Genomic DNA, 26,909 nt, shown 5'->3' on the forward strand with positions numbered 1-26,909 from the left:
ATTGATTGACCATATAATTGTGGGTTTCTTTCTGGATTTTCTATGCTGTTCCATTGATCTATGTGTCTATTTTTGTGCCACTACTATACTGCTTTGATTACTATAGTTTGTAATATAACTTGAAGTCTGGAATTGTGATGCCTCCCGGTTTGCTTTTCTTTTTCAAGATCACTTTGACTATTCAGGGTCTTTTGTGGTTCCAAATAAATTTTAGGATTGTTTGATCTAGCTCTGTGAAAAATACTGTTGGTATTTTGATAGGGATTGCATTAAATGTGTAGATTGCTTTGGGTAATATAAACATTTTAACAATATATGTGTTTTCAATCCATGAGCATGGAATGTCTTTACATTTTTTTGTGTCGTCTTCAATTTCTTTCATCGGTGTTTTATAGTTTTCAGAGTATAGGTCCTTCACCTCTTTGATACCCCTAGGTATCACCTTAAGATACCCCTAGGTATCACCTTAAGACACCCTTAGGTATCTTACTGTTTTGGGTGCAATTGTACATGGGATCAATTCCTTAATTTCTCTTTATGTTGTTTCATATATATATAATAGATAGATGATAGATGATAGATAGATGATAGATATAGATAGATAGATGATAGATAGATGATAGATAGATAGATAGATAGATAGATAGATAGATAGATAGATAGATAGATGATAGATAAGATAGATGATATGCAACACATTTTGGTACATTGCTTTTATATACTGCAACTTTACTGAATTTGTATATCAGTTCTAGCAGTTTTTTGGTAGAATCATTCAGGTTTTCTATACAGTATCATGTGATCTGCAAATAGTGAAAGTTTTACTTTTTCCCTGCCAATTTGGATGCCTTTTATTTTTTTATTTTATTTTATTTTATTTTATTTTATTTTATTATTTTATTTTATTTTAATTTTATTTTATTTTATTTTATTTTATTATTTTATTGTAATTTGTTGTTGTCTGATTGCTCTGGCTAGGACTTCCAGTACTATGTTGAATAACAGTGGTGAGAGTGGACATCCTTGTTATGTGCCTGACCTTAGGGGAAAAGCTCTCAATTTTTCCCTATTAAGGATGATGTTAGTTGTGGGTTTTTCATGTATAACCTTTATTATTATGAGGTATATTTCCTCCAAACCTATTTTGTTGAGGGTTTTTATCATGAATGGATAATGTACTTTGTTAAATGCTTTTTCTGCATCTATTGAGAGGATCATATGTTTTTTTATCCTTCTTCTTATTGGTGAGATATTATCACATTTATTGATATGCAAATATTGAAATACTCCTGTGACCCAGGAATAAAATGCACTTGATTGTGGTGAATGATTTTTTTTAATGTATTGTTGAATTTGGTTTGCTAGTATTTTGTTGAGAATTTTTGCATCTGTGTTCATCAGAGATATTGGCCTGTACCTCTCTTTTTTAGTGGTGTCTTAACTGGTTTTGTCATCTGGGTAATGCTGGCCTCGTAGAGTGAATTTGAGTTTTTCTTTCTTTTCTATTTTTTGGAATAGTTTGAGAAGAGTAAGTATTAACTCTTCTTTAACTGTTTGGTAGAATTTGCCTGTAAAACCATCTATCTTGTCCTGGACTTTTGTTTGTTGAGATTTTTAAAATTACTGACTCAATTTCTTTGCTGGTTATTGGCCTGTTCAAATTTTCTTTTTCTTCCTGTTTCAGTTTTGATAATTTATATGTTTCTAGGAATATATCCATTTCTTCTAGGTTGTCCAATTTGTTGGCATATAGTTTTTCATAATATTCTCTTACAATTGTTTGTATTTCTTTGGTATTGATTGTTATTTCTCCTCTCTCATTTGTGACTTTATTTACTTGTGTCCTTTCTCTTTTTTTCTTGATAATTCTGGCTAAAAGCTTATCAATTTTATTGATTTTTTTTTCAAAGAAACAGCTCCTGGTTTTATCAACCTGTTCTATTGTTTGTTTGGTTTTTTTTTTTTTAATTTCTGTATCATTGATTTCTGCTCTAATCTTTATTATTTGTCTTCTCCTGCTGGATTTTAGCTTCATTTATTGTTCTTTTTCTAGCTCCTTTAGGTATAAGCTTAAGCTTTTTGAGATTTTTCTTGCTTCTTGAGGTAGGCCTGTATTGCTGTAAACCTCCCTTTTTGAACCACTTTTCATGCATCCCAGGGTTTTGGACTGTTGTGTTTTCATTTTCATTTGCTTCCATGTACTTTTTTATTTCTTCTTTTATTTGATGTTTGATTCAATCATTGTTTAGTAGCATGTTATTTCAACTTAATGTATATGTGGTCTTTCCAGATTTTTTTTTTTTTGGTTGATTTCTAGTTTCATAGCTTTGTGGTCAGAAAAGATGCATGGTATGACTTTGATCTTCTTGAATTTGTTGAAGTTTGTTTGGTGGGCTAATGTGATCTATTCTAGAGAATGTTCCATGTGCACTTGAAAAGAATGTGTACTCTGCTGTTTTAGGATGGAATGTTCTGAATATATCTGTTAAATCCATCTAGTCCATTGTGTCATTCAAAGCCAGTTTCTTTGTATTTCTGTTTGCATGATCTGTCCATCAGTGTAAGTGGTGTGTGAAAGTCCCCTATTATTATTGTATTATTGCCAATTAATTCCTTTATGTTTGTTATTAACTGTTTTATGTATTTGGGTGCTCCTATGTTGGGTGAATAAATATTTTCCATTATTATATCTTCTTGTTAGATTGTCCCTTTTATTATTATATGGTGTCCTTCTTTGTCTCCTGTTAAAGTCTTTATTTTAAAATCTACTTTTTTCTGGGGCACCTGGGTAGCTCAGTCAGTTGGGCGTCTGCTTTCAGCTTGGGTCATGATCCCAGGGTCCTGGGATCAAGCCCCACGTCAGGCTCTCTGCTCTGCCGGGAGTCTGCTTCTCCCTCTACTTGCCACTACCCCTGCTTGTGCTGTCTCTGTCAAATAAATACATAAAAAATCTTAAAAAATAAATAAAATCTACTTTTTCCTATATAAACATTGCTACTCCATCTCTCTTTTGATATCCATTTGCATGATAGATGTTTCTCCATCCTCTCACTTTCAATCTGCATTTGTTTTTAGGTCTAAAATGTGTCTCTTATGGGCAGCATATAGATGGGTGTTGTTTTTTATACATTGTCACCCTATATCTTTTGATTGGAGCATATAATCCATTTACATTCAAAATAATTTTTGATAAATATGTTTATTGCCACTTTATTACTTGGTTGTTTCTAAAAATTTTCTTTTATCTTTTCTTGTCTTTCATGCTTTGCTGATTTTCTTTAGTGATATAACTGGATTTCTTTCTCTTTATTTTTTGCATATTTATTAGTGGTTTTTGATATATGGTTACTGTTAGGTTTATATATAACTTCTGCCTATAGCAGTCTATATTAAGTTGATCATTGTTTAAGTTTGAATCCATTCTTTTCTCCTCAGCTCTCTATGTCTTAGGTATATGTTATTATATTTATATCCTTGTGTGTGTGTGTGTGTGTGTGAGTTCCTTCACTAATTATTTACAAAATTATTCATTTTTACTGCTTTTGTGTTTCCTACCTCTATACCATCACTTTTGGTTTCTCCTTTCCCCTCAAAATGTCCCCTTTAACATTTCTTGCAGAGCTGGTTTAGTGGTCATGACTTCCTTTAGTTTTTGTTTGTCTGGGAAGCTCTTCATCTCTCCTATTTGAATGATAGCCTACCTGGATAGAGTATTCTTATTTGCAGATTTTTCCCATTCAGCACTTTGAATATATCATGCCACTCTCTTCTGACTTTCAGAATTTCTGTTGAAAAATCTCCTGCTAGCCTTATGGGTTTTCCTTGTAAGCTACTGACTTCTTTTGTCTTGCTGCTTTTATTTTTTTTTTCTTTATCACTATATTTTGTAAATTTAATTACAATATGTCTTAGTGTGGGTCTGCTTTTGTTGATTCTGGTGGGGGTTCTGTGTGCCTCCTGGATCTAGATATCTGTTTCCTTCTCCAGATTAGGGGAAGTTTTCAGCTATTATTTCTTCAAATGAATTTTCTGCCTCTTTTCTCTCTCTTCTTCTGGGACTTCTATAATATGAATGTTATTAAATCTGATGGAGTCACTGATTTCCTTAAGTCTTCCTTGTTTTGCATAATTCTTTTTTCTGTCTTTTGTTTAGCTTGGTTACTTTCCATTACTATTTCTTTTAGGTCACTAGTTCTTTCCTCTACTCCTTCCATTCTGCTGTTCATTTAATCAAGCCTGTTTGTCATTTTGTTTAATGTTCCCCTATCTCTGCTATGTTATTCCTTATTTCTGTGTTCAGTGTCTCACTCATGTCTTTCACTCTTTTCTCAAGTCTGGTGAATATTTTTATGATCATTGCTTTAAATTCTCTGTCAGGCATATTACTTATATCTTTTTCAATTAGCTCTCTGGCTGTAGCCTTGTCCTGTTCTTTCTTTTGGTATAAATTTTCCTGTCTCCTCATTTTTTCTTCCTCTCTGTTTCTGTTTCCATGTATTAAGAAAGTCAACTGTATCTTCTGCTCTTGAAAGTAGTGATACTATGAAGAAGCAGTCCTGGAGTGCCCTGCAGTGCAGTGTCTCCTGTTCACCAGAATCTAACAATTCAGGAAATTATCCTATATGTGTTGTTTATGCCTTGCTGTTGTGTCTGAGTCACTTTTTCTTTCAGTGCTGTAGTCTTCACTGACTATCTGCCTATTTTGGGCTATACTTGCTCTCTGTGATGTTAGCAGGACCCAGGCAGTCCAGCTCTAAGGGGACATGTCTGCCAGGGAAACTGGGAGTGGGGTGCAATGTTAGAAAAATTTGCACAGGTCACTAGTCCTACACCAGATCCCCCAAAGCACTGTGGGGGCTGAGATTTCTGTGTAAGGGCAGCTGGGTGAGCAAGGCTGGGCATGGTGCCCAAGGATGGCTGGGTGTGGCTGGGCCCAGTATGACTAGGTGGCGGGGGCCTGGGGCTGAGCAGAGTGTGGTGACTTGGCCAAGTGGGGTGACTGCTGTGTACCTGGTGGCTTTGCATGATGTAGGACCGCAGCTGGGGCCACACGAATGGGCACAGTGCACAAAGGTGGCTGGTTGGGCAAAGTGTGCAATGGTAGCTGGAGGCAAATGGTTGCATGTGGTGCAGTAGATGTGCATGTTGTGCTGTGGCAGCTGTGCACCTGATGGCTACTTGGGGCATATGTGTAGCTTTGACAAAATTTGCCCTGAGGCCAGGGCCAAGCCTAGCAGGTTTGGAGTGGGCTAGTCCTTAGGAGAACTCATGGGCATAGCTCACTGGAAGAGGGTTAGGTAGCAAGTGTCTGTGAATTCCTTCCTCTTGCAGGTGGCTCTGTGCTTATGCTGTGGGGCTGGGGAGGAAAATGGTGTCTTTCAGCTCCCTCATTTTCAGAGAATTCACCCAACACACTATGAAATCAGTATGAATAGATATACCTCCTGTTTTCCCCCAGAGTTGTGTTAACTGTCATTTTTATGTTGCCTCTCTGTGGGCTGCTGTCTCTTTAAGGGCTGTGACCCAGCTATCACTCACCTTCTTCAGGTAGCCAGTGCTGAAGCAGCAGGCTTTTAAACCTCCAGGCTTCAAGTACCACTGGTTTTATAAACTCACAGAATTCAGCCTCTCTTTTTTATTAAGATTGTATTTTATTTTTTAAAGATTTTATTTATTTATTTATTTGAGAGAGTGAGTGAGCAGGGGGAGGGGCAGGGGGAGAGGAGCTCTGGTAAGCGCTGTGAATAGTGCAAGACTGTTGAATCTTAGATCTGTACCTCTGAAACAAATAATGCAATATATGTTAAGAAAAAAAAAAGAAGCAGAAGAAGGTAGCGGGAGGGGAAGAATGAAGCAGGAGAAATCGGAGGGGTAGATGAACCATGAGAGACGATGGACTCTGAAAAACAAACTGAGGGTTCTAGAGGGGAGGGGGGTGGGAGGATGGGTTAGCCTGGTGGTGGGTATTGAGGAGGGCACATTCTGCATGGAGCACTGGGTGTTATGCACAAACAATGAATCATGGAACACTTCATCTAAAACTAGTGATGTAATGTATGGGGATTAACATAAGAATAAAAAAAGAGAGAGAAGAGAGAATCTTAATCAGGCTCTGCACTGAGTGTAGAACCCATCTCGGGGATAAATCTCACAACTCTGAGATCATGATCTGAGCTGAAATCAAGAGTTAGATACTTAGCTGACTGAGCCACACTGGTGCCTCAAGATTTTATTTTTTAAGTAATCTTTACACCTAACGTGGGGCTCAAATTTACAACCCAGAAGTCAAGAGTCATGTGCTCTACTGATTGAGCCAGGCAGGTGCCCCATCAGCCCCTCTTGTTTTTAAAGCCAAACATTATGGGAATTAGTCATCCCTCTGGTGTGAGGGCCTGTTTCTCTGCCCTTTCTACATGCTCAGCTCTCTCCCTCCTGCAAGCAGGCTACTTATGCCTTTGTGACTTTCCTGACCTTTCAGATGCAGCTTCTTCTCTATATTCAGTTGTGGAGTTTGTTCTCCCAGTCTTCCCATCACTTCCCATTTTGCTGAATTGGATGTAGACCATATTTAGTTGACATTATGGGACAGGGTGAGCTCAGGGTCCTTCCACTCTGCTATCTTCCCAAACTCAGAATTTCATTCTTTTAAAGGTTAAATAATATTCTATCATTTTTATATACCACATTTTGTTTATTGATTTATCTATCAATGGACATTTAGGTTGTTTCTACCTTTTGGCTATTGTGAATAATGCTGCTATGAACAGCATTTGGTGTACAAACATCTTTTCAAGTCCCTGCCTTTTAATTCTTTGGGTATATACCTAAACATGGATTTGCTGGATCATATTCTAATTCTATGTTTTGTTTTGTTTTTTTGAGAAATGGCCGTTCTGTTTTTCACAGTGGCTGCACCATTTTATATTCCCACTGGTAATTCACAAGGGTTACAATTTGTCTACTTCTTTACTAACACTTAATTTCTGTTTTATTTTGTTTTTGTTTGGATCATGAAGTGATATTTTATTGTGTTTTTAACTTTCATTTTTTGAATAACTAGTGATGTAGAACTTTTTTCACAAGCTTATTGGCTATCCCTGTATCTTCTTTGGAGAAATGTCTATTTATGTCTTCGGCCTATTTTTAATTTGGTATTGGTTTTTGTTATCATTGAGTTTAAGGAATCCTATATACACTTTGGATACCAATCCTTTACCGGATCATGATTTGTTAATATTTTCTCCCATTCTGTGGATTGCCTTTTCAGTCTCTTGATAGTGTTCTCTGACTTACAAAAGTCCTTTTAATTTTTATGAAGTCCAATGTATCTGTTTTCTCTTTTGTTCCCTGTCATTTGGGTATCATATCCAAAAAATCATTTCCAAATTAATGTTATGAAGCTTTTCCCTATGTCATCTAAAAATTTTATCATTTAGCTCTTTAGGTCTTGAATCCTTTTGAGTTAATTTTTGTATATGGTACAAGATAAGGATCTAATTTCATTCTTTTTCATATGTATATCCAATTTTCCAGGATCATTTGTTGAAAACATTGTCCTTTGCCACTGAATGGTCTTGGCAGCAAAATAATTTTACCATATATGCAAGGATTTATTTCTTGGCTGTCTACTATATTTGACCATATATGCAAGGATTTATTTCTTAGCTGTCTAATACATGCCATTCATCAATAGTTCTGAATTTATGCCAACACCACACTGTTTTCATTGCTATAGCTTTGTAGAAAGTTATGATATCAAGAAGTGTGATTTCTCCCACTTTGTTCTTTTTTAAGGCTGTTTTGGCTATTTCAAGTCCCTTGAAATTCCATTTTATGATGGGTTTTCTATTTCTGAAAAAGAGTCTTTGGAATTTTGACAGATAGTGCATTGAATTTGTAGATTGCTTTGGATAGTATTAGCATCTTAACAATATTATGTCTTTCAGTCCATGAACACAGGGTATCTTTCTATATCTTTACACCTTTAATTTTTTTCTCAGCATTCCTTTATAGTTTTCAGTGTACACATCACTTACCTGCTTGGTTAAGTTTAGTTGGTTAATAATGGTTAATACTGTTATAAATTGAATTATTTCTTGATTTTTTCATAATGTTTATTGCTAGCGTAAAGAAATGAGTTTGATTTTTTGTATGTTAATATTTTATCCTGCAACATTACTGAATTTGCCAATTAGTTCTGAAAACCTTTTTGTGTGTGGAGTCTTTAAGGTTTTCTATATATGATTATGTAATCTGCAAGCAGAGATAATTTTACTTCTTTCTCTATGATTTGTATGCCTTTTATTTATTTTTATCACCTAATTTCTTTGGCTAAAATTTCCAATGTTATGTTGAAAAGAGGAGACAAATGTAGGCTAGCATATGCAACATGATTTATTGGGTGTATGTTAATTTTCAGGAAATAATTGCACAAAGCTAATTTTTATTCTTATTATCTTCATATTTTCAATGTATTACTTATAACTTACGCTCCTTTTTAAAATAAAACAAAAGAATGTAAGCCAGGAGGCCAGTTAACAAAATATAAAAAGGTAAATGGGGCAAAAGTTACATATCCAGGTGACTGATTACCACTGGATTACTCATTTTGACATAACAAGGATTTTACAATGGATACAAATGAAGTTAAAATATTTCTCTTGATAAATTATTCTTATCAATATTATAACAAAGGTTCATGATAATTTATAATCCAAAATACTAACTTGTATTTGAAACCCAAATAAAATTAATGAATTATTTCCAATTTTTGAGGGGACAAGTCATTAATATTAATCTAATCAATTATTTATAACAGAACATTAACATAATATAGAAAATTTCCCTGATTGAGATCTTCAATTCAATTCCACATTCTAAGTATCAAAACACAAATTACATTACATTATTACAAAAACTATGTCAAGACAAACACCCTCAGTTATTTTTCTTTAATTGATTATTATCTACATTTTGTATTGGAATGTTAGAATCTTTGTACCAGAATCAGAGTAATATGGAATAAAATGTCTCAACTTAAGCATCTCTTATGTGTATATAACAAATAATTATTTTCTCATATTACATCAAATGTGTGAGTGATTATGAAATATCTTTGTTTTATTTTAGTATTGTATAAATAAAACCTGCAAAGAAGTTCATTTGGTGGGAAAAAAATGTAATGCTGCTAAAAAATGCAAAGGAAATGGGGTAAGTAACTTTCTTTCTGTAGTTCTAAATTAGATGTTATTTTTGTGGGTAATTCAAAGTAAAAGTTTATCTTACTTGGGAGAATTGAGAGTCTAGTTACTTTTAAACTGAACTTGCCTAGACTAGCTAATCACTATAAAGAAAATCAGTGGGGTGATGAATATCTACCATTTGCATCAACATGGGTGGAACTGGAGGGGATTATGCTAAGTGAAATAAATCAGGCAGAGAAAGATAATTATCATATGGTTTCACTCATATGTGGAACATAAGGAATAGAGCAGAGGACCATATGGGAAGGGAGGGAAAACTGAATGGGAAGAAATCAGAGAGGGAGACAAACCATGAGAGATTCTGGACTCTGGGAAACAAACTGAGGGTTACAGAACCGAGGGGTTTGGGGGATTGGGGTAACCGGGTGATGGGTATTAAGAAGGGCACGTGTTGTGATGAGCACTGGATGTTATACGCAACTAATGAATTTTTGAACACTACATCAAAAACTAATGATGTACTATATGTTGGCTAATTGAAAATAATAAATAAATAAATAATAAATAAAATTCAGTGGGGTTAATTCAAAAACTGTTAAACAAATTGTACTACATGTGTTGAATTTATTGTGAACATCCACAACTTATGAATTAATAACATGTTTAAATAAAAACCATTTATGCCAATAAATGTTTTACTTGTAATTGTGAACATATTTTGTACTTCCTCATTTTCTTAATAATTAAAATTTATGGCTATATAATATTTTATAGAAATATACCTAAAAAACCTATTGACATGTTAGTGAATTTTCTGTTTCATGAAGAGGTTTCTAATAGGAAATATATCCTTATGCAAAAACTTTTTATTTCTTCCCAACTGTTTATCTATCTTAATCTGCTAACACAAATTTGTTGTTACTTTTATATTTAATTTTTACATCTTAAAATTTATAGTTTTTGTCCTTTTAAAATTATTTTTCCGAAAAGAAAATCAGTGTAAGATGCAGTCAACACTATAAGAATTATCCCAGATTTACCATATTTATCAGTATTCAATTTTATAATTTTTAAATTGATTGGATTTAGAATATATAAAATGCCTCTTGCATTGTCTTTAATTTTCTAGAGGCTTTTAACAAAGAAGATAACTACATTTTCATGTTTTGTTTTTTACTTTCTATAGTTACAATTATTGGCCTGAGCTTTTGCTTTCCTTTCTTTAGTTATGCTTTAGGTCTTCAGTCCGAATGATTTTTATTAAATCTCAAACAAAGTTATAGATTGTAAATTATTGATACTGTTTTATTGGATACAAATTTGTTTTCTTCACCTACTACCATTTAGATTCCAATTTTATTTTACTTAGGTTTCTGGATTTTTAAATAAAATTTTTCACTATGAAATATGACATACATAAAATAAGTAAATAAGATTAAACTGCATTTATTTTATGATTTTCTCTATGCTTATTAATTTCAAAATTAAAATGAAAATGTCAAGTAAAATCTAACTGAATCTAGGAGAAGCTCTGTTTACTTTCCAATGACATCTCAACAGACAACTCTATTATTTACAGTTGATAGAGTTGACTTATAACCCTATAATTTGCCATTTTAGTTCAATTTTATGAGCGTGTAGTTGTTTAAGAAATCTTATTGTAAAGTATTGGCAGTCATTGTAGTGTGGTTCTTTTTTCATTTCTGATACATTTTTTTTTATTAATAAGACTTTTTTTTTTTTTAGAGCAGTTTTAGGTTCACAGAAAACTTGAGTGAAAAATACAGAATGCTCTCATATATCTCTTTCCCTGACACATGCATAGCCTCCCCCAATATCCACATCCTGCATCAAAGGTGCACACTTGTTACAATTGATGAACATACATTAACATATCATAATCACCCCAACTATTGATAATTTGCATTAGGGTTTATTCTTTGTGTTCTACTTTTATGGTTTTGGATGAATGTAAAATATATCCATTATTATAATACCATAAGATAATTTCACTGGCCTAAAGATCCTTTGTGCTTCCCCTCTTTAAGTCTCCACTAAACCTACAACAACCAGTTATGTTTTTAACTGTCTCCATAGTTGTGCCTTTTCCAGAATGTTATATAGTTGGGATCATACAGTATACAGCCTTTTCAGAGTGGCTTCTTTCACTTAGTAACATACAGGTTCCTTCATGTCTGCTGTTTGGATTTACCACAGTTAATTTATTTATTCACCACTGAAAGACATATTGGTTGCTTCCAAGTTTTTACAGTTATGAATATAACTACTTAAATATCCATGTGCAGATTTTTGTGAAAAGATAAATTTCCAACTCTTTTGGGTATATACTTTTCTTTAAATTAGACTCCCTAGCAATTTATCATTTATTAATGATCTAAATATATCAAGAAGTTAAGAAAAAAACAACAGATTATATTGAAAATTTTAGTTATTGATTGACTGCAAGTGGTGGACATTCCTGAATCTGGTCCCCATTGTTAAAGACAAAGGTTTCAATATTCAATTCCATGTCTTTCTTTCATGCAACATGCTTTTGATGTTATATATAAAAAGCTATCTCCAGGGCGCCTGGGTGGCTCAGTTGGTTAAGCGACTGCCTTCAGCTCAGGTCATGATCCTGGAGTCCCTGGATCGAGTCCCGCATCAGGCTCCCTGCTAGGCGAGGAGTCTGCTTCTCCCTCTGACCCTCCCCCCTCTCATGTGCTTGTTCTCTCTCGTTCTCTCTCTCTCAAATAAATAAATAAAATCTTTAAAAAAAAAAAAAGCTATCTCCAAACCCAAGGTCACCAAGATTTTCTCCAGTGTTACCTTCTACAAGTTTTATAGTTTTGTATTACATTTAGGTCTATGATCCATTGAGCTAATTTTTATGAAAGGCATAAGTACTAATTTTTTGCATGTAAATTTCCATCACCATTTATTTTAAAGGATGATTCTTTCTCCATTGAACGGTCTGGCTTTGCTCCATTATCAAAGGCCAGTTGACTATACTTATGTGGATTTAATTCTGATTTCTGTATTTCATTCCATCAATCTGTTTATCTATTCCTTTGCCAATACTCCACTGTTTTATTTTAGCTTTAAAATAAGTATACATATCAGGTAGTCAAAGTGATCCTTCTTTGTTCTTCAGTAGTATGTTGGCTATTCTGTGTCTTTTGCCTTTCCATATAAACATAAGTTGGCCAAATCAGATTGTCAGTATCCACAAAATAAGCAAATGGAATTTTGATTGGGGTTGTATTGAATGTATAGATCAAGTGGGGAATAACTAACATCTTGACAATATTGAATCCTCATATTCATGTACATGGAATATCTTTCCATTTATATAAATCTTGGAGTTTGTTACATTAGACTTTGCAGTTCTCCTAATACAGGTCTGGTAAATTTATAACCAATTATTTTTTTGGTGTTAATGTAAATGGTCAAATTCCAGTTGTCTATTGTTATATATAAGTAAGCAATTTACTTTTCTATATTAACTTCTCATTATGCTGCCTTACATAATCACTTATTGGTTCTTATAGCTCTTTTGTTGATACTTTGGGATTATTTACACAATCATGTCATCCAAGAACAAAATATTTTATTTCTTTCTTTCTTTCCGAATTTTATATCTTTTATTTCCTGTTCTTATTGCATTAGCTAGAACTTCCAGTATAATATTGAAAAGAGAAAAAGTAGTAAAAGTAAACATCCTTGCCTTGCTCCTGATCTTAGCAAGAAAGCTTCTAGCTTCTCACTATTTTTTTTTATATTCTTTCAATGTAGTAGGCCATATAAATTTGTGAATTTCTAAATAAGGTAGAGCAATTTCTTATCTGCATATTTAAAAATAGATTCAAACTTTAGAAAGAGTCATATTCAAATAAGCATGTCTAAATAAAAAATAATAATAAAAACATTTACTTCCTGGAAAACAACAAAGGGGATATATTCATAAACCCAGGGAACCCTTCTCATGTTCCTCTTTGCTCTTCTTCACAATTTTCTTTCACATTATTTATGTTGGAGACTCTCATCTGTGACCTTCCAAGACCACACACAAGTGAAAGCTCACAAAATAATTTACCTTTTTCTCTGAACCACATGGCTTACTCTCTTCTTTCCACTTCTCCTTTTTTCTTTTCTCCCTCAACTTGTCTATTTTTTTACTCTTTCATTTACTTTTTTATTTTTTCCCTAGGTTTCCCCTGATTCTCTTATGAATTCTTAACTTCAATTGTTCTCTGCCTTTTTCTTTTCTATTGAAGTATAATTGACAAATAACTGCATATTTGTTCAAGATGTACAATATAATGATTTAATATTTGTATGTATTGCAAAGTGATCACCACAATAATTCTAGTTAGCATCCATCATCATACATAGTTACAATTTTTTTTCTTGTGCTGAGGAATTTTAAGATCTACTCTCCACAACTTTCAAATATTCAATACCATATTATTAACTACATTCACCATACTTAAATTACATCCTTATGTTTTATTTATTTTATAACTGGAAGTTTTTATCTTTGAAAACCTCCACCTATTTCACCCATCATCCCCCAACCCTTCACCTGTGACACCTACCAATCTATCCTCTATACTTATATGCTTGTTTTAAAAAATTCTATCTAAAAGATGGATCATAATATTCGATTTTCTCTGTCTGACTTATTTTACTTAGCATAATGCCCTCAAGGTCCATCCATGTTGCCACAAGTGACAAGATCTCATTGTTTTTATGGCTGAATAATATTCCATTGTGTCTATGTGTATACATACCACATCTTTTTTTATCAATTCATTCATAGATGGACACTCAGGTTGTTTCTGTATCTTTCTTTTTAAGATTTTATTTATTTATCTGACAGAGAGAGAGCAGGAACACAAGCAGGGGGAGTGGGAGTGGGAGAAACAGGCTTCCTGCCAAGGAGGAAGCCTGATGCGGGGCTTGATCCCAGGACTCTGGGATCATGACCTGAGCCAAAAGCAGACACTTAACAACTGAGCCACCCAGGTGCCCCTGTATCTTGGCTATTATAAAAAATGCTGCAGGGCGCCTGGGTGGCTCAGTTGGTTGGGCGACTGCCTTCGGCTCAGGTCATGATCCTGGAGTCCCTGGATCGAGTCCCCCATCAGGCTCCCTGCTCGGCACGGAGTCTGCTTCTCTCTCTGACCCTCCTCCCTCTCATGTGCTCTCTCTCTCATTCTCTCTGTCTCAAATAAGTAAATAAAATCTTTAAAAAAAAAATGCTGCAGTAAACATCTTTTCAAGTTAGTGATTTGGTTTCTTTGGATGAATACCCAGAACTGGAAGTAATGGATCATATGGTTGCTCTATTTTTAATTTTTTGAGGAATTGCCATGCTGTTTTCCACAGTGGCTGCACCAGTTTACATCCCCACCAACAGTGCACAATGGTTCCCTTTTCTTCACCTCCTGACCAACACTTGTTATTTCATATCTTTTTGATAATAGCCATTCTACCATGTGTGAGGTAGTATATAATTGTAGTTTTGATTTGCATTTCCTTGTAGATCAGTGATGCTGAGCATCTTTTCTTGTACCTATTGGTTTTCTGTAGGTTTTCTGCTTCTCATTATTATGATGTTAGTTGTACATTTTTTTGTAGATGTTCTTCCTATTGAGGAATTTACCCCTCTATGCCCAAATTGGTGTGTTTTTAATCATAAAATGTGTGTGTTTGGTCAAGCCCTTTTTTCTGAATCTATTGATATAATCGTATGACTTTTTTTTTTTAGCCTATTGATGTTACAGTAACAGTAAAGTCCATTACAGTAATTGATCTTCAAATGATAACCTCAACTTGTATACCAGGAATAAAATCCACTTTATTCAGATATATTATTCTTTTATATATTAACTAATTTGATTTGCTAATATTTTTGAGGATTTATACACTTATACTTACTAGTGATATTGTCTATAGTTCTACTTTCTTGTAATGGCTTTGTCTGGTTTTGGTATTGGGATAATGCTGACCTCACAATGAGTTTGGAAGTGATCCTTCTGCCCCTATTTTCTGGGAAAGGTTGTAAAGAATTGACATAATCCATTTCTTAAATGTTTGATCAAATTCACCGGAGAACACATCTGAGCTATGTGCTGTTTTGGAAGGTTATTAAATATTGATTTATTTCATTTAACAGATATAGACCTATTCAGACTATTTCTTCTTGTGTGACCTTTTATAAATTGTGTCTTTCAATGAATTGGTTCATTTCACCTAGGTTACCAATTTATACACATAGAATTTTTAGGATATTACTTTATTATCTTTTTTATTCTTAATTAAAATCAATTTAATTAACATATAGTGTATTATTAGTTTCAGAGGTAGAGTTTAGTGATTCATCAGTTGCATATAACACCAAGTGCTCATGACATCAAATTCTCTCCTTAATGCCCATTACCCAGTTATCCTATACCCCCACCCACCTCCCCTCCAGTAACCCTCAGTTTGATTCCTATAGTTAAGAGTCTCTTATGGTTTGTCCCACTCTCTGATTTCATCGTTTTATTTTTTCCTTCCCTTCCCCTATGTTCATCTGTTTTGTTTCTTAAATTCCACATATGAGTGAAATCATATGGTATTTGGCTTTCTCTGACCGATTTGTTTCACCCAGCATAAAACACTCTAGTTCCATCCATATCATTGCAAATGGCAAGATTTCATTCTTTTTGCTGGCTGAGTAATATAACCATCTGGGCTTTTTCCATATTTTGGCTATTGTGGACATTGCTGCTATAAACATCGGGGTGCAAGTGCCTCTTCAGATCAACACATTTGTATCTTTGGGGTATATGTCTAGTAATGCAATTTCTGGGTTGCAGGGTAGCTCCATTTTCAACTTTTGAGGAACCCCCATACTGTCTTCCTGAGCACCTATATCAGCTTGCATTCCCACTGCCATGTAAGAGGATTCCCATTTCTCTGTATCCTAGCCAAAATCTGTCATTTTGTGACTTGTTAATGTTAACCATTCTGACTGGTGTGAGGCTTGTGGATTTGATTTGTATTTCCCTGATGCTGAATGCTGCTGAACATTTTTCATGTGTCTGTTGGCCATTTGTATGTCTTCCTTGGAGAAATATCTGTTCATGTCTTCTGCCCATTTTTTGACTGCATTATCGTTTTTTGGGTATTGAGTTTGATAAGTTCTTTATAGGTTTTGGATACTAGCCTTTTATCTGATAAGACATTTGCAAATATCTTCTCCCATTCTGTAGATTGTCTTTTAGTTTTGTCAACTGTTTCCTTTGCTGTGCAGAAGCTTTTTATCTTAATGAAGTCCAAATAGTTCATTTTTGCTTTTGTTTCCCTTCCTTTGAAGCCGTGTCTCGCATGAAGTTGCTGTGGCCAAGGTCAAAGAGGTTGCTGCTCGTGTTCTCCTCTAGGATTTTGATGGATTCCTGTCTCACATTTAGATCTTTCATCCATTTTGAGTTATTTTTGTGTGCGGTTTAAGAAAGTGGTCCAGTTTCATTCTTCTGCATGTGGCTGTCCAGTTTTCCCAATGCCATTTTTTGAAGACACTGTCTTTTTTCCATTGGACATTCTTTCCTGTTTTGTTGAAGATTAGTTGTTCGTAGAGTTGAGGGTCCATTTCTGCATTCTCTATTCTCTTCCATTGCTCTATGTGTCTGTTTTATGCCAGCTGTCTTGATGATTACAGCTTTATAATACAGCTTGATGTCCAAAATTGTCATGTCACTAGCTTTGGTTTTCTTTTTCAACATTCCTCTGGCTATTCAGGGTCTTTTTGGGTTCCATACAAATTTTAGAATTGTTTGTTCCAGCTCTGTGAAAAATGTTGGTGGTATTTTGATAGGGATTGCCTTGAATGTATAGATTGCATTGGGTAGCATAGACATTTGTGCCCATGAGCATGGATGTTTTTCCATTTCTTTGTGTCTTCTTCAATTTCTTTCATAAAAGTTCTGTAATTTTCAGGGTACAGATCCTTTATCTCTTTGGTTATGTTTATTCCTAGATATCTCATGGTTTTTGATGCAATTGTAAATGGGATCAATTCCTTAATTTCTCTTTCTTCTGTCTCATTGTTAGTGTATAGAAATTCAACTGACTTTTGTGCATTGGTTTTATATCCTGCCACTTTCCTGAATTCTTGTATGAGTTCTAGCAATTTTGAGGTGGAGCTTTTTGAGTTTTCTATATAGAGTATAATGTCTGCAGAGAGTGAAATTTTGATGTGACTTTGTCAATTTGGATGCCTTTTATTTCTTTTTGTTTTCTGATTGCTGTAACTAGGAATTCCAGTACTATGTTGAACAGCAGTGCTGAGAGTGGACATCCCAGTTATGTTCCTGACTTAGGGGAAAAGCTCTGTGGGTTTTTCACATATGGCTTTTATGATATTGAGGTATGTTCCCTTTATCCCTACATGGCAGAGTTTTTATTAAGAAAGGATGCTGTATTTTATCAAATGCTTTTTCTGCATTAATTGAGAGGATCATATAGTTATTGTCCTTTCTTTTATTAATGTGGTGTATCACACTGATTGATTTCTGGATGTTGAACCACTTTTGCAGCCCAGGAAGTAATCCCACTTGGTCATGGTGAATGATCCTTTTAATGTATTATTGAATCCTATTAGCTGGTGTCTTGGTGAGAATTTTTACATCCATGTTCATCAGGGATATTTGTCTGTAATTTTCCTTTTTGGTGGGGTCTTTGTCTGGTTTGGGGATCAAGGAAATGTTGGCCACATAGGATGAATTTGGAAGTTTTCTTCCATATTTATTTATTTATTTATTTATTTATTTATTTATTTATTTATCTATCTATCTATCTATCTATTTATTTATTTATTTATTGGAAACAGCTTCAGAAGAATAGGTATTAGTTCTTTAAATGTTTGGTAGAATTCTGCTGGGGACCATCTGGTCTTGGATTGTGGTTTATTGGGAGGTTTTTGATTACTGCTTCAATTTCTATGCTGGTCATGGGTCTGTTCAGGTTTTCTATTTCTTTCTTTTTCAGTTTTGGTAGCTTATATGTTTCTAGGAATGCATCCATTCTTTTCAGATTACCTAATTTGGTGGCATATAATTGCTCATAAAATTATCTTCTAATTGTTTGTATTTATTTGGTGTTGATTGTGATCTTTCCTCTTTCATTTAAGATTTTATTTATTTGGGTCCTTTCTCCTTTCTTTTTGATAAGTCTGGCCAAGGGTTTATCGAGTTTATTAATTCTTTCAAAGAACAAGCTCCTAGTTTCGTTGATTTGTTCTTTTGGTTTCTATTTCATTGATTTCTGCTCTAATTTTTATTAATTCTTTTCTCCTTCTGGGTTTAGGCTTTATTTTCAGTTCTTTCTCCAGCTCCTTTAGGTGTAGGGTTAGGTTGTGTATTTGATGCCTTTCTTGTTTCCTGAGAAAGGCTTATATTGCTATATACTTCCCTCTTAGAACCACCTTCACTGCATCCCAGTGGTTTTGAATATTTGTGTTTTCATTTTCATTTGTTCCCATGTGTTTTTTTTATTATTCTTTAATTTCCTGTTTCCATTCGTTCTTTAGTAGGATGTTCTGTAATCTCCATGTATTTGTGTTCCTTCCAAATTTTCTCTTGTGATTGAGTTCAAGTTTTAAAGCAATGTGGTCCTAAAATATGCATGGAATAATCTCAGTCTTTTGATACCGGTTGAGAACTGATTTGTGACCTAGTATATGATCCATTGTAGAGAATGTTCCATGTGCACTTGAGAAGAATGTGTATTATGTTGCTTTAGGATGAAATGCTTGAATATATCTGTTAAGTCCATCTGGCCCAGTGTGTCATTCAAAGCCTTGTTGATCTTCTGCTTAGATGATCTGTCCATTGCTGTGAGTTAGGTGTTAAAGTCCCTTACTATTATTTTGTTATTATAAATGTGTTTCCTTAGTTTTGTTATTATTTATATGATTGGCTGCTCCCAAGTTAGGGACATAAATATTTACAATTGTTAGATCTTCTCATTGGATAGACATTTTAATTATGACATAGCGTCCTTCTACATCTCTTATTATATTCTTTGGTTTAAAATCCAGTTTGTCTGATATAAGGATTCCCACTTCAGCATTATTTTGATGTCCATTAGCATGATAAATTGTTCTCCACCCCCTCACTTTCAATCTGGAGGTGTCTTTGGATCTACAATGAATCTCTTGTAGATAGCATATAGATGGGTCTTGTTTTTTTATCCAATCTGATACCCTATGTCTTTTGATTGGAGCATTTAGTCCATTTACATTCAGAATAATTATTGAAAGATATGAATTTGGTGCCATTGTATTACTTGTAAAGATGTTTCTTTAGATTGTCTCTGTACCTTTCTGGTCTTTGTTACTTTGGGACTCTCTCTTTGCTCAAAGGATCCCCTTCAATATTTCTTGCAGGGCTGGTTTAGTGTTCACAATTTCCTTTAGTTTTGTTTGTCCTGGAGATTCTATCTCTCCTTCTATTCTCAATGAGAGCCTTGCTGAATAAAGTATTCTTGTTTGCATATTTTTCCCATTTAGCACATTAAATATATTATGCCAGTCTTTTCTGGCCTGCCAGGTCTCTGTGGACATGTCTGCTGCCAGTCTTATGTTTCTACCCTTGTAGGTTAAGGACTTATTGTCCTGTGCTGCTTTCAGGATTTTCTCTTTATCTCTGAAATTTGCAAGTTTCACTATTATGTGTCAGGGTGTTGACCTATTTTTATTGATTTTGAAGGGGGGTTTTCTGTGGCTCCTGGATTTGAATGCCCATTTCCTTCCCCATAATAGGGAAGTTCTCAGCTATAATTTGTTCAAATAAACCTTCTGCCCTTCTGTCTCTCTCTTCTTCTTCTGAGACCCCTATTATTCAAATATTATTTTGTGTTATGGTATTGTTGATTTCTTGAAGTCTCCCTTTATGACCCAGTAGTTGTTTTTCTCTCTGTTTGCAGTTCCCTTATTGTCTATCATTTTGCCATCAATATACTGACTTTCTCTTCTGTCTTGTTTATTCTAGCAGTTAGAGCCTCCATTGTTGACTGCATCTCAGTAATAGCATTTTTAATTTTGGTCTGATTAGATTTTACTTCTTTTATTTCTATAGTAAGGGATTCTCTACTGTCTTCTATGCTTTTTTCAAGCCTAGCTGGTATCTTTATAATTGTGTTTTGAATTCTAGTTCTGACATCTTACATATATCCATATTGGTTAAATCCCTGGCAGTGAGTACTGCCTCCTGTTCATTCTTTTGGGATGTCTCATCATCCTGTTCAGAAAAGATTAGATGAAAAAGAGATAAGACAAAAATAACAACAAACCATAAAAATACAAATAAAACAAACCTGAAGAAAACAGAAACAATACAAAATAAGAAAAAATGAACAAGAAGTAAAACAGAACAAAACAACAAACTAGATCTTGGGTGTATTTTGTTCTGTTAAAAGAAACTAGATCCCAAAATAGGAAAGAAATAAAAACTTATATATATATATATACAAAAATAAAATAAAATAAAATAAAAGGAAACCATAATATATAATAGTATATATAAAAATAAAAATTAAGAAAGAAATAAAAATAGAATTGATAAAATAAAAAATACCTGAAAAAAATAAAACTGAAAGACTAAAGAATCATGACAAAACCATGAATGCTATATACTCTTTTCCCCAAGAGCTGATATTTTGCAGTTCTATATGATCTGTAAAATTGGTGTTAGCTGGTTGTTCCTGCTGGTCCTCAGGAGGAGGGGCCTGTTGGACTGGTTCTCAGGTGTCTTTACCCTGGCGGAATTGCACCCCATTGTCAGGGCCCAGGCTCAGTGTAAGTGGCTCCAGATTGTACCATGTGGTGCTGGTTTGCTCCCTGAAGTCTTTCAGAACAAATGGGGGGATGAAAATGGTGGTGCCCCAATCTCTAGGCCTGGAGCTGAAAGTTCATGTTCCCCACTCTTTAGTGAGCCCTCACAGAAAAGCAGTCAAACACTCTTGTCTCCCTGATTTCCACCAGAACTCTGTGTTCACTCAGCCTGTGACCAAGCGTTTTTGTCACAGGGATGCTACCCCATTTCAAGTCTCCAAACTTTACAGACTCCTGTGGTGTGGACTTAGCTATTCCTCCTGGGGGAGGGAGTGGGGTCTTGTCAGGCTTCTGCCTTTTGCTGGGACCCTGCCCAGAGAGTGGTCATGGGACCTTGCAGCAGTAAGAGGTTTATGGCAACACCAAGTAGAAAGCCTGTGCCTAGACTTACTGTTTTCAGATGGTTTCCCCTCTCTGATGTTTCAGAACTCTGCCACACTCAGGCACTCCCATTCTTTTTGTGACCCCAGGGATGCTGAGACCACACTGTCCAACCTGGGATTCTGCTCCACTTCACCACCTGAGCACCTTTAAGCCAGGGCTGTCCACAACTGTAGCAGACTTGTGAAGATTTCATTTTTTGTGCTCTGCTGCTTATACTACTTTCTGGCAGCCTCCTTAAGCAAGTTCCCTCTCCTCCGATGTTTATCTTCCAGTATATTGCCCCAGATTCACATCTCCCCACTTCCTACCTTCCAAAAAGGTCATTTTTCTATTTGTAGAATTGCAGCAATTATTTTCTCAAATTTCAATTGATTTTGCTGGTGTTCAGAATGATATGATAACTAGCTGAATTCCAGGGACAAGACAAAATTAGGGTCCCCTATTTCTCCACCATCTTAACTCCTCCCCCCTACATTATCTTTTCTATGTTCATGGATCAATAATGGTGGTATTTTTTTTCATTTATGATATCAATAATTTGATTTTTTTCTTTTTTCTTGAATTTACCTGGTTAGAGACTAATCAGTTTTATTGATTTTTTTTAAATGAATGAGCTTTTGGTTTTAATATACTCTATTAATTTTTTGTTTTAAATTATTTCTACTCTAATCTTTATTAGATTTAATTTCCTCTTCCTTTTTCTAGTTTCCAAAGCACAGGATAGATTATTGATTTTAGATCTTTTCTAATGCATGCACTAAATGCTATATATTTCCAAAGCACTGGTTTTCCTGCATCTCAAATTTTCATAAGTTTTATTTACATTTTGATTTAGTTTTTTTTTTTTAATTTCTTTTGACACTTCTTTGACTAATATATTATTTAGAAGTGTGTTGCTTAGGCACGACATATTTTGGGGTTTTCCAGCAATATTTCTCTTATTGATTTCTAGTTTAATTCCATCATTCCTTCTTGGTATGAAAACATACTTTGTGTGATAGCTATCTTTTTAAATTTGTAAAGGTGGGTTTTATGGCCAAGCATGAGGTTTATCTTGGTGAATAGTCTCTGTGAGCTCAAGAATAATGCATATTTTCTTGTTTAGGTAGAGTATTCTCTAAATGTCAATTCAATACTGGTCCAGTCAATTATATATTTACTGATTTTCTGCCTGCAGTATCTGTCAGTTATAGAGGTGTGTTAAAGTCTCCAACTAAAATAGTGAATTTGTCTTTTACTCCTTACAGTTCTATCAGGTTTTGCCTCACAAACTTGACACCTTGTTCTTAGTTGCATACACATTAAGGATTGTTATATCTTCTTTTTCATTATGTAAAGCCCTCTTTAGCTCTGAAAATTTTCTTTCTTTTGATTAGTTTTACCATGGTAAATCTTTCTCCATTCCCTCACTTTTAGTCTAGCTGTGGTTTTATATTTAAAGTGGGTTCTTGGTAGACAACATTCTTATTTATTTATCCACTCTGAAAATCTCTTTTAATAATGGTGTATTTTGACTATTGGTTTTTAAAGTAATTATTGATGTAATTAGATTAATATGTACCTTCTGTGTTACAGTTTTCTATTTGTTGGCCTTGTTTTCCATTTATATTTTGTCTTCCATTCTTTTTCTGTTTTTTTTTTCTGTTTTGAATTTAGCATTTTATAGAATTCAATTTTTACTTTTCTCTCAATAAATCAACTATACTTAGAAATTTTTATGGGTGATATAAGTACTTTGTAACAGAGTATTCCCAGTACTTCCCTCTCATGCCTTATATTTCTGTAATTAATTTCTCTTACCTATAAGATATTAATCACCAAATACAATGTTGCCATTATATTAATCAAGTTATTTCTTAAATCAATTAAGAATAAGAAAAATTAAAAAATTTATTTTACTTTCTTTTATTCATTCTCTTTTACTTTTTTTTTTTTTTTTTTAGTTTCTAATCTATATCAGTCCTTTCTGAAGCATTTCTTGCAAAGCAGGTACACTTGTGAAAAGGTTTCTGAAAGATTGTTTGAGATAGTTTAATTTCTCCTTCTCTTTTGAATAATAATTTTAATGGATACACATTCAAGGTGGGTATTTGTTTTTGCTTCAACATTTTAAATATTTCATTCCATTTTCCTCTTGCTTTCATGATTTCTAAAGAGAAGTCCAATGTAATTCTCTTCCTTGCTCTTCTATAGATAAGGTTTTGGGGTTTTTTTTCTAGTTTTTTCAAGATTTTCTCTTCATTTTTTATTTTCCACAGTTTGAATATGTTATTTCTACATAGATTTTTGAAATATTTACTTTGCTTGGTATTCTCTGAAGTTCCTCGATTTGAGGTTTGGTGTCTATCATTAATGTTGGGAAATTCTGCTTCAAATATTTTTCTGTCCTTTCTTTTTTCTCCTTCTGGTATTCCCATGACATGCATGTTATATCTCTTTTAGTTGTCCTACACTTCTTGGATATTCTGTTATGTCTTTTTTATTATTTTTTGCTCTTTAGATTTCAGTTTTGGAATTTTCTAATGACATGTCCTCAAGTTCACTGATTATTTCTTTGGTTGTATACACATGAGCCCATCAAAAGAATTCATTTCTTCTATAGTGCTTTTGCTTTCTGGCATTTTAAATATTTTTTTTAAAGTTTCTAGCTCTACTGTCGTCTACTTTCCCCTAGTACACTAACCATGGTTCTTTTAGACCTCTAGTCTGATAATTCGAACATATCTACCCTATCTATCTGACCTTCACCTTGTTCTATTTCTTCAAATTGTGATTTTTGTCTTTTAGTATGGCTTGTAACCATACAGAAATGACCCATTTATTTCTATCAAGGAACAAAATTCCCTGCTTGCTAGAAGAAGATTATACAGAGGTATGGTCCTTGCAAGTTAACATCAGATATTACCCTCTTAAGTTACATAAAAACATTATGTGCAAACAATGAATCATAGAACACTACATCAAAAACTAATGATGTAATATATGGTGATTAACATAACATAATAAAATTCAAAAAAAGTAATGCTGCAAAGAAAGAAAAAAAAGTGGAGTTAGAAAGGTTACAATAATACTAGCTTTTAGACTAATAATTGTTTTTTTAATCTATTAGTTTCTTAGCCAGTAGAAAATAAAAATTAGAGTTATAATTGTTACAATAATTTTAGCTTTGAAAAATACACATGTATTTACCTTTATTGAGATGTTTATTTTTTCATATAACTTTATAATTATAATATACTTTATAATTATATAATATTATATATATATAATATATATATAATTATATATAATATTATATAATTATAACTTTATAATTATAATATACTGCCCTTTCAAATCACCTTGCCAGACTCCATTGACCATTTCTTGCAGGGCTTCTATAGTAATAATGAATTCCCTAATTCTTCCTTATTTGGGAATTATTTAATTTCTCCCTTACATTTAAAGAACATTTTGCCAAATATAGGATTCTTGTTTGACAGGTGGTTTCTGTTTGTTCTTTCTCTCTTTCTTTCTTTCTTTCTTTCTTTCTTTCTTTCTTTCTTTCTTTCTTCTTCTTTCTTTCTTCTTTTTTTTTTCTTTTTTTCTAGTAGCACTTTGAATATATCAGCCATCCCCCTGCTGGTTTCCAAAGTTTCTTTTTTTTTTTTTTTTTATTTTATTATGTTATGTTAGTCACCATACAATACATCATTAGTTTTTGATGTAGTGATCCATGATTCATTGTTTTCGTATAACACCCAGTGCTCCATGCAGTACATGCCCTCTTTAATACCCATCACAGGGCTAACCCATCCCCCACCCCCCTCCCCTCTAAAACCCTCAGTTTGTTTCTCAGAGTCCATAGTCTCTCATGGTTCATCTCTCCCTCCAATTTCCCAACCTTAATTTTTCCCTTCCTTCTCCTAATGTCCTCCATGCTATTCCTTATGTTCCACAAATAAGTGAAACCATATGATAATTGACTTTCTCTTCTTGACTTCTTTCACCTACCATAATCTCCTCCAGTCCCATCCAAGTTGATGTAAAAGTTGGTATTCATCCTTTCTGATGGCTGAGTAATATTTCATTGTATATATGGACCACATCTTCTTTATCCATTCATCTGTTGGAGGACATCTCAGCTTTTTCCAGTTTGGTTATTGTGGACACTGCTGCTATGAACATTGGGGTGCATATGGCCCTTATTTTCACTACATCTGTGTCTTTGGGGTAAATACCCAGGAGTGCAATTGCTGGGTCATAGGGTACCTCTATTTTTAATTTTTTGAGACACTTCCACACTATTTTCCAAAGTAGCAGTACAAACTTGCATTCCCACCAACAGGGTAAGAGGGTTCCCCTTTCTCCACAACTTCTCCAACATTTGTTTCTTGCCCTGTCCATTTTTGCCATTCTAACTGGTTTAAGGTGGTATCTGAATGTGGTTTTGATTTGAATTTCCCTGATGGCTAATGATGATGAACATTTTTTCATATGTCTGTTAGCCATTTGTATGTCTTCTTTGGAGAAGTGTCTGTTCATGTCTTCTGCCCATTTTTTGACTTGATTATTTGTTTTTTGGGTGTTGAGTTTGAGAAGTTCTTTATAGATCTTGGATACCAGCCCTTTTTCTGTAGTGTCATTTGCAAATATCTTCTCCCATTCTGTGGGTTGCCTCTTTGCTTTGTTGACTGTTTCCTTTGCTGTGCAGAAGCTTTTTATCTTGATGAAGTCCCAAAAGTTCATTTTTGCTTTTGTTTCAATAGCCTTTGGAGATGTATCTTGAAAGAAGTTGCTGCGGCCGATGTCAAAGAGCTTACTGCCTATGTTCTCCTCTAGGATTTTAATGGATTCCTGTCTCACATTGAGGTCTTTCATCTATTTTGAGTTTATCTTTGTGTATGGTGTTAGAGAATGGTCGAGTTTCATTCTTCTGCATGTGGCTGTCCAATTTTCCCAGCACCATTTATTGAAGAGACTTTTTTCCATTGCATGTTTTTTCCTGCTTTGTCAAAGATTATTTGACCATAGAGTTGAGGGTCCATATCTGGGTTCTCTATTCTGTTCCATTGGTCTATATGTCTGTTTTTGTGCCAGTACCATGCTGTCTTGGTGATCACATCTTTGTAATATAGCTTGAAATCTGGCAACGTGATGTCCCCAGCTTTGTTTTTCTTTTTCAACATTTCCTTGGTGATTTGGGGTCTTTTCTGATTCCATACAAATTTTAGGATTGTTTGTTCCAGCACTTTGAAAAATGTCATTGGAATTTTGATCGGGATGGCATTGAAGGTATAGATTGTTCTGGGTAGCATAGACATTTTAATAATGTTTATTTTTCCAATCCATTGAGCATGGAATGTTTTTCCATCTCTTTGTGTCTTCTTCAATTTCTTTCATGAGTGTTCTGTAGCTCCTAGAGTATAGATCCTTTACCTCTTTGGTTAGGTTTATTCCGA

General features: G+C 34.1%; 1 protein-coding gene across 1 annotated transcript in view; it reads left to right on the forward strand.

The window, feature by feature from the left end:
* LOC123847767 (disintegrin and metalloproteinase domain-containing protein 18) overlaps positions 1–26,909 on the forward strand; it is a 159,957-nt gene that overhangs the window by 116,911 nt on the left and 16,137 nt on the right. The window contains exon 17 of the mRNA XM_064584044.1: positions 9,130–9,210. Coding sequence (XP_064440114.1) covers positions 9,130–9,210 — 81 coding nt within the window. The remainder of the gene's footprint in view (positions 1–9,129; positions 9,211–26,909) is intronic.

The sequence above is a fragment of the Mirounga angustirostris genome, unplaced genomic scaffold, assembly GCF_029215605.1.
Source record: "Mirounga angustirostris isolate CCGP_5_RB_7025 unplaced genomic scaffold, mMirAng1.0.hap1 SCAF_2, whole genome shotgun sequence".
NCBI lineage: Eukaryota > Metazoa > Chordata > Mammalia > Carnivora > Phocidae > Mirounga > Mirounga angustirostris.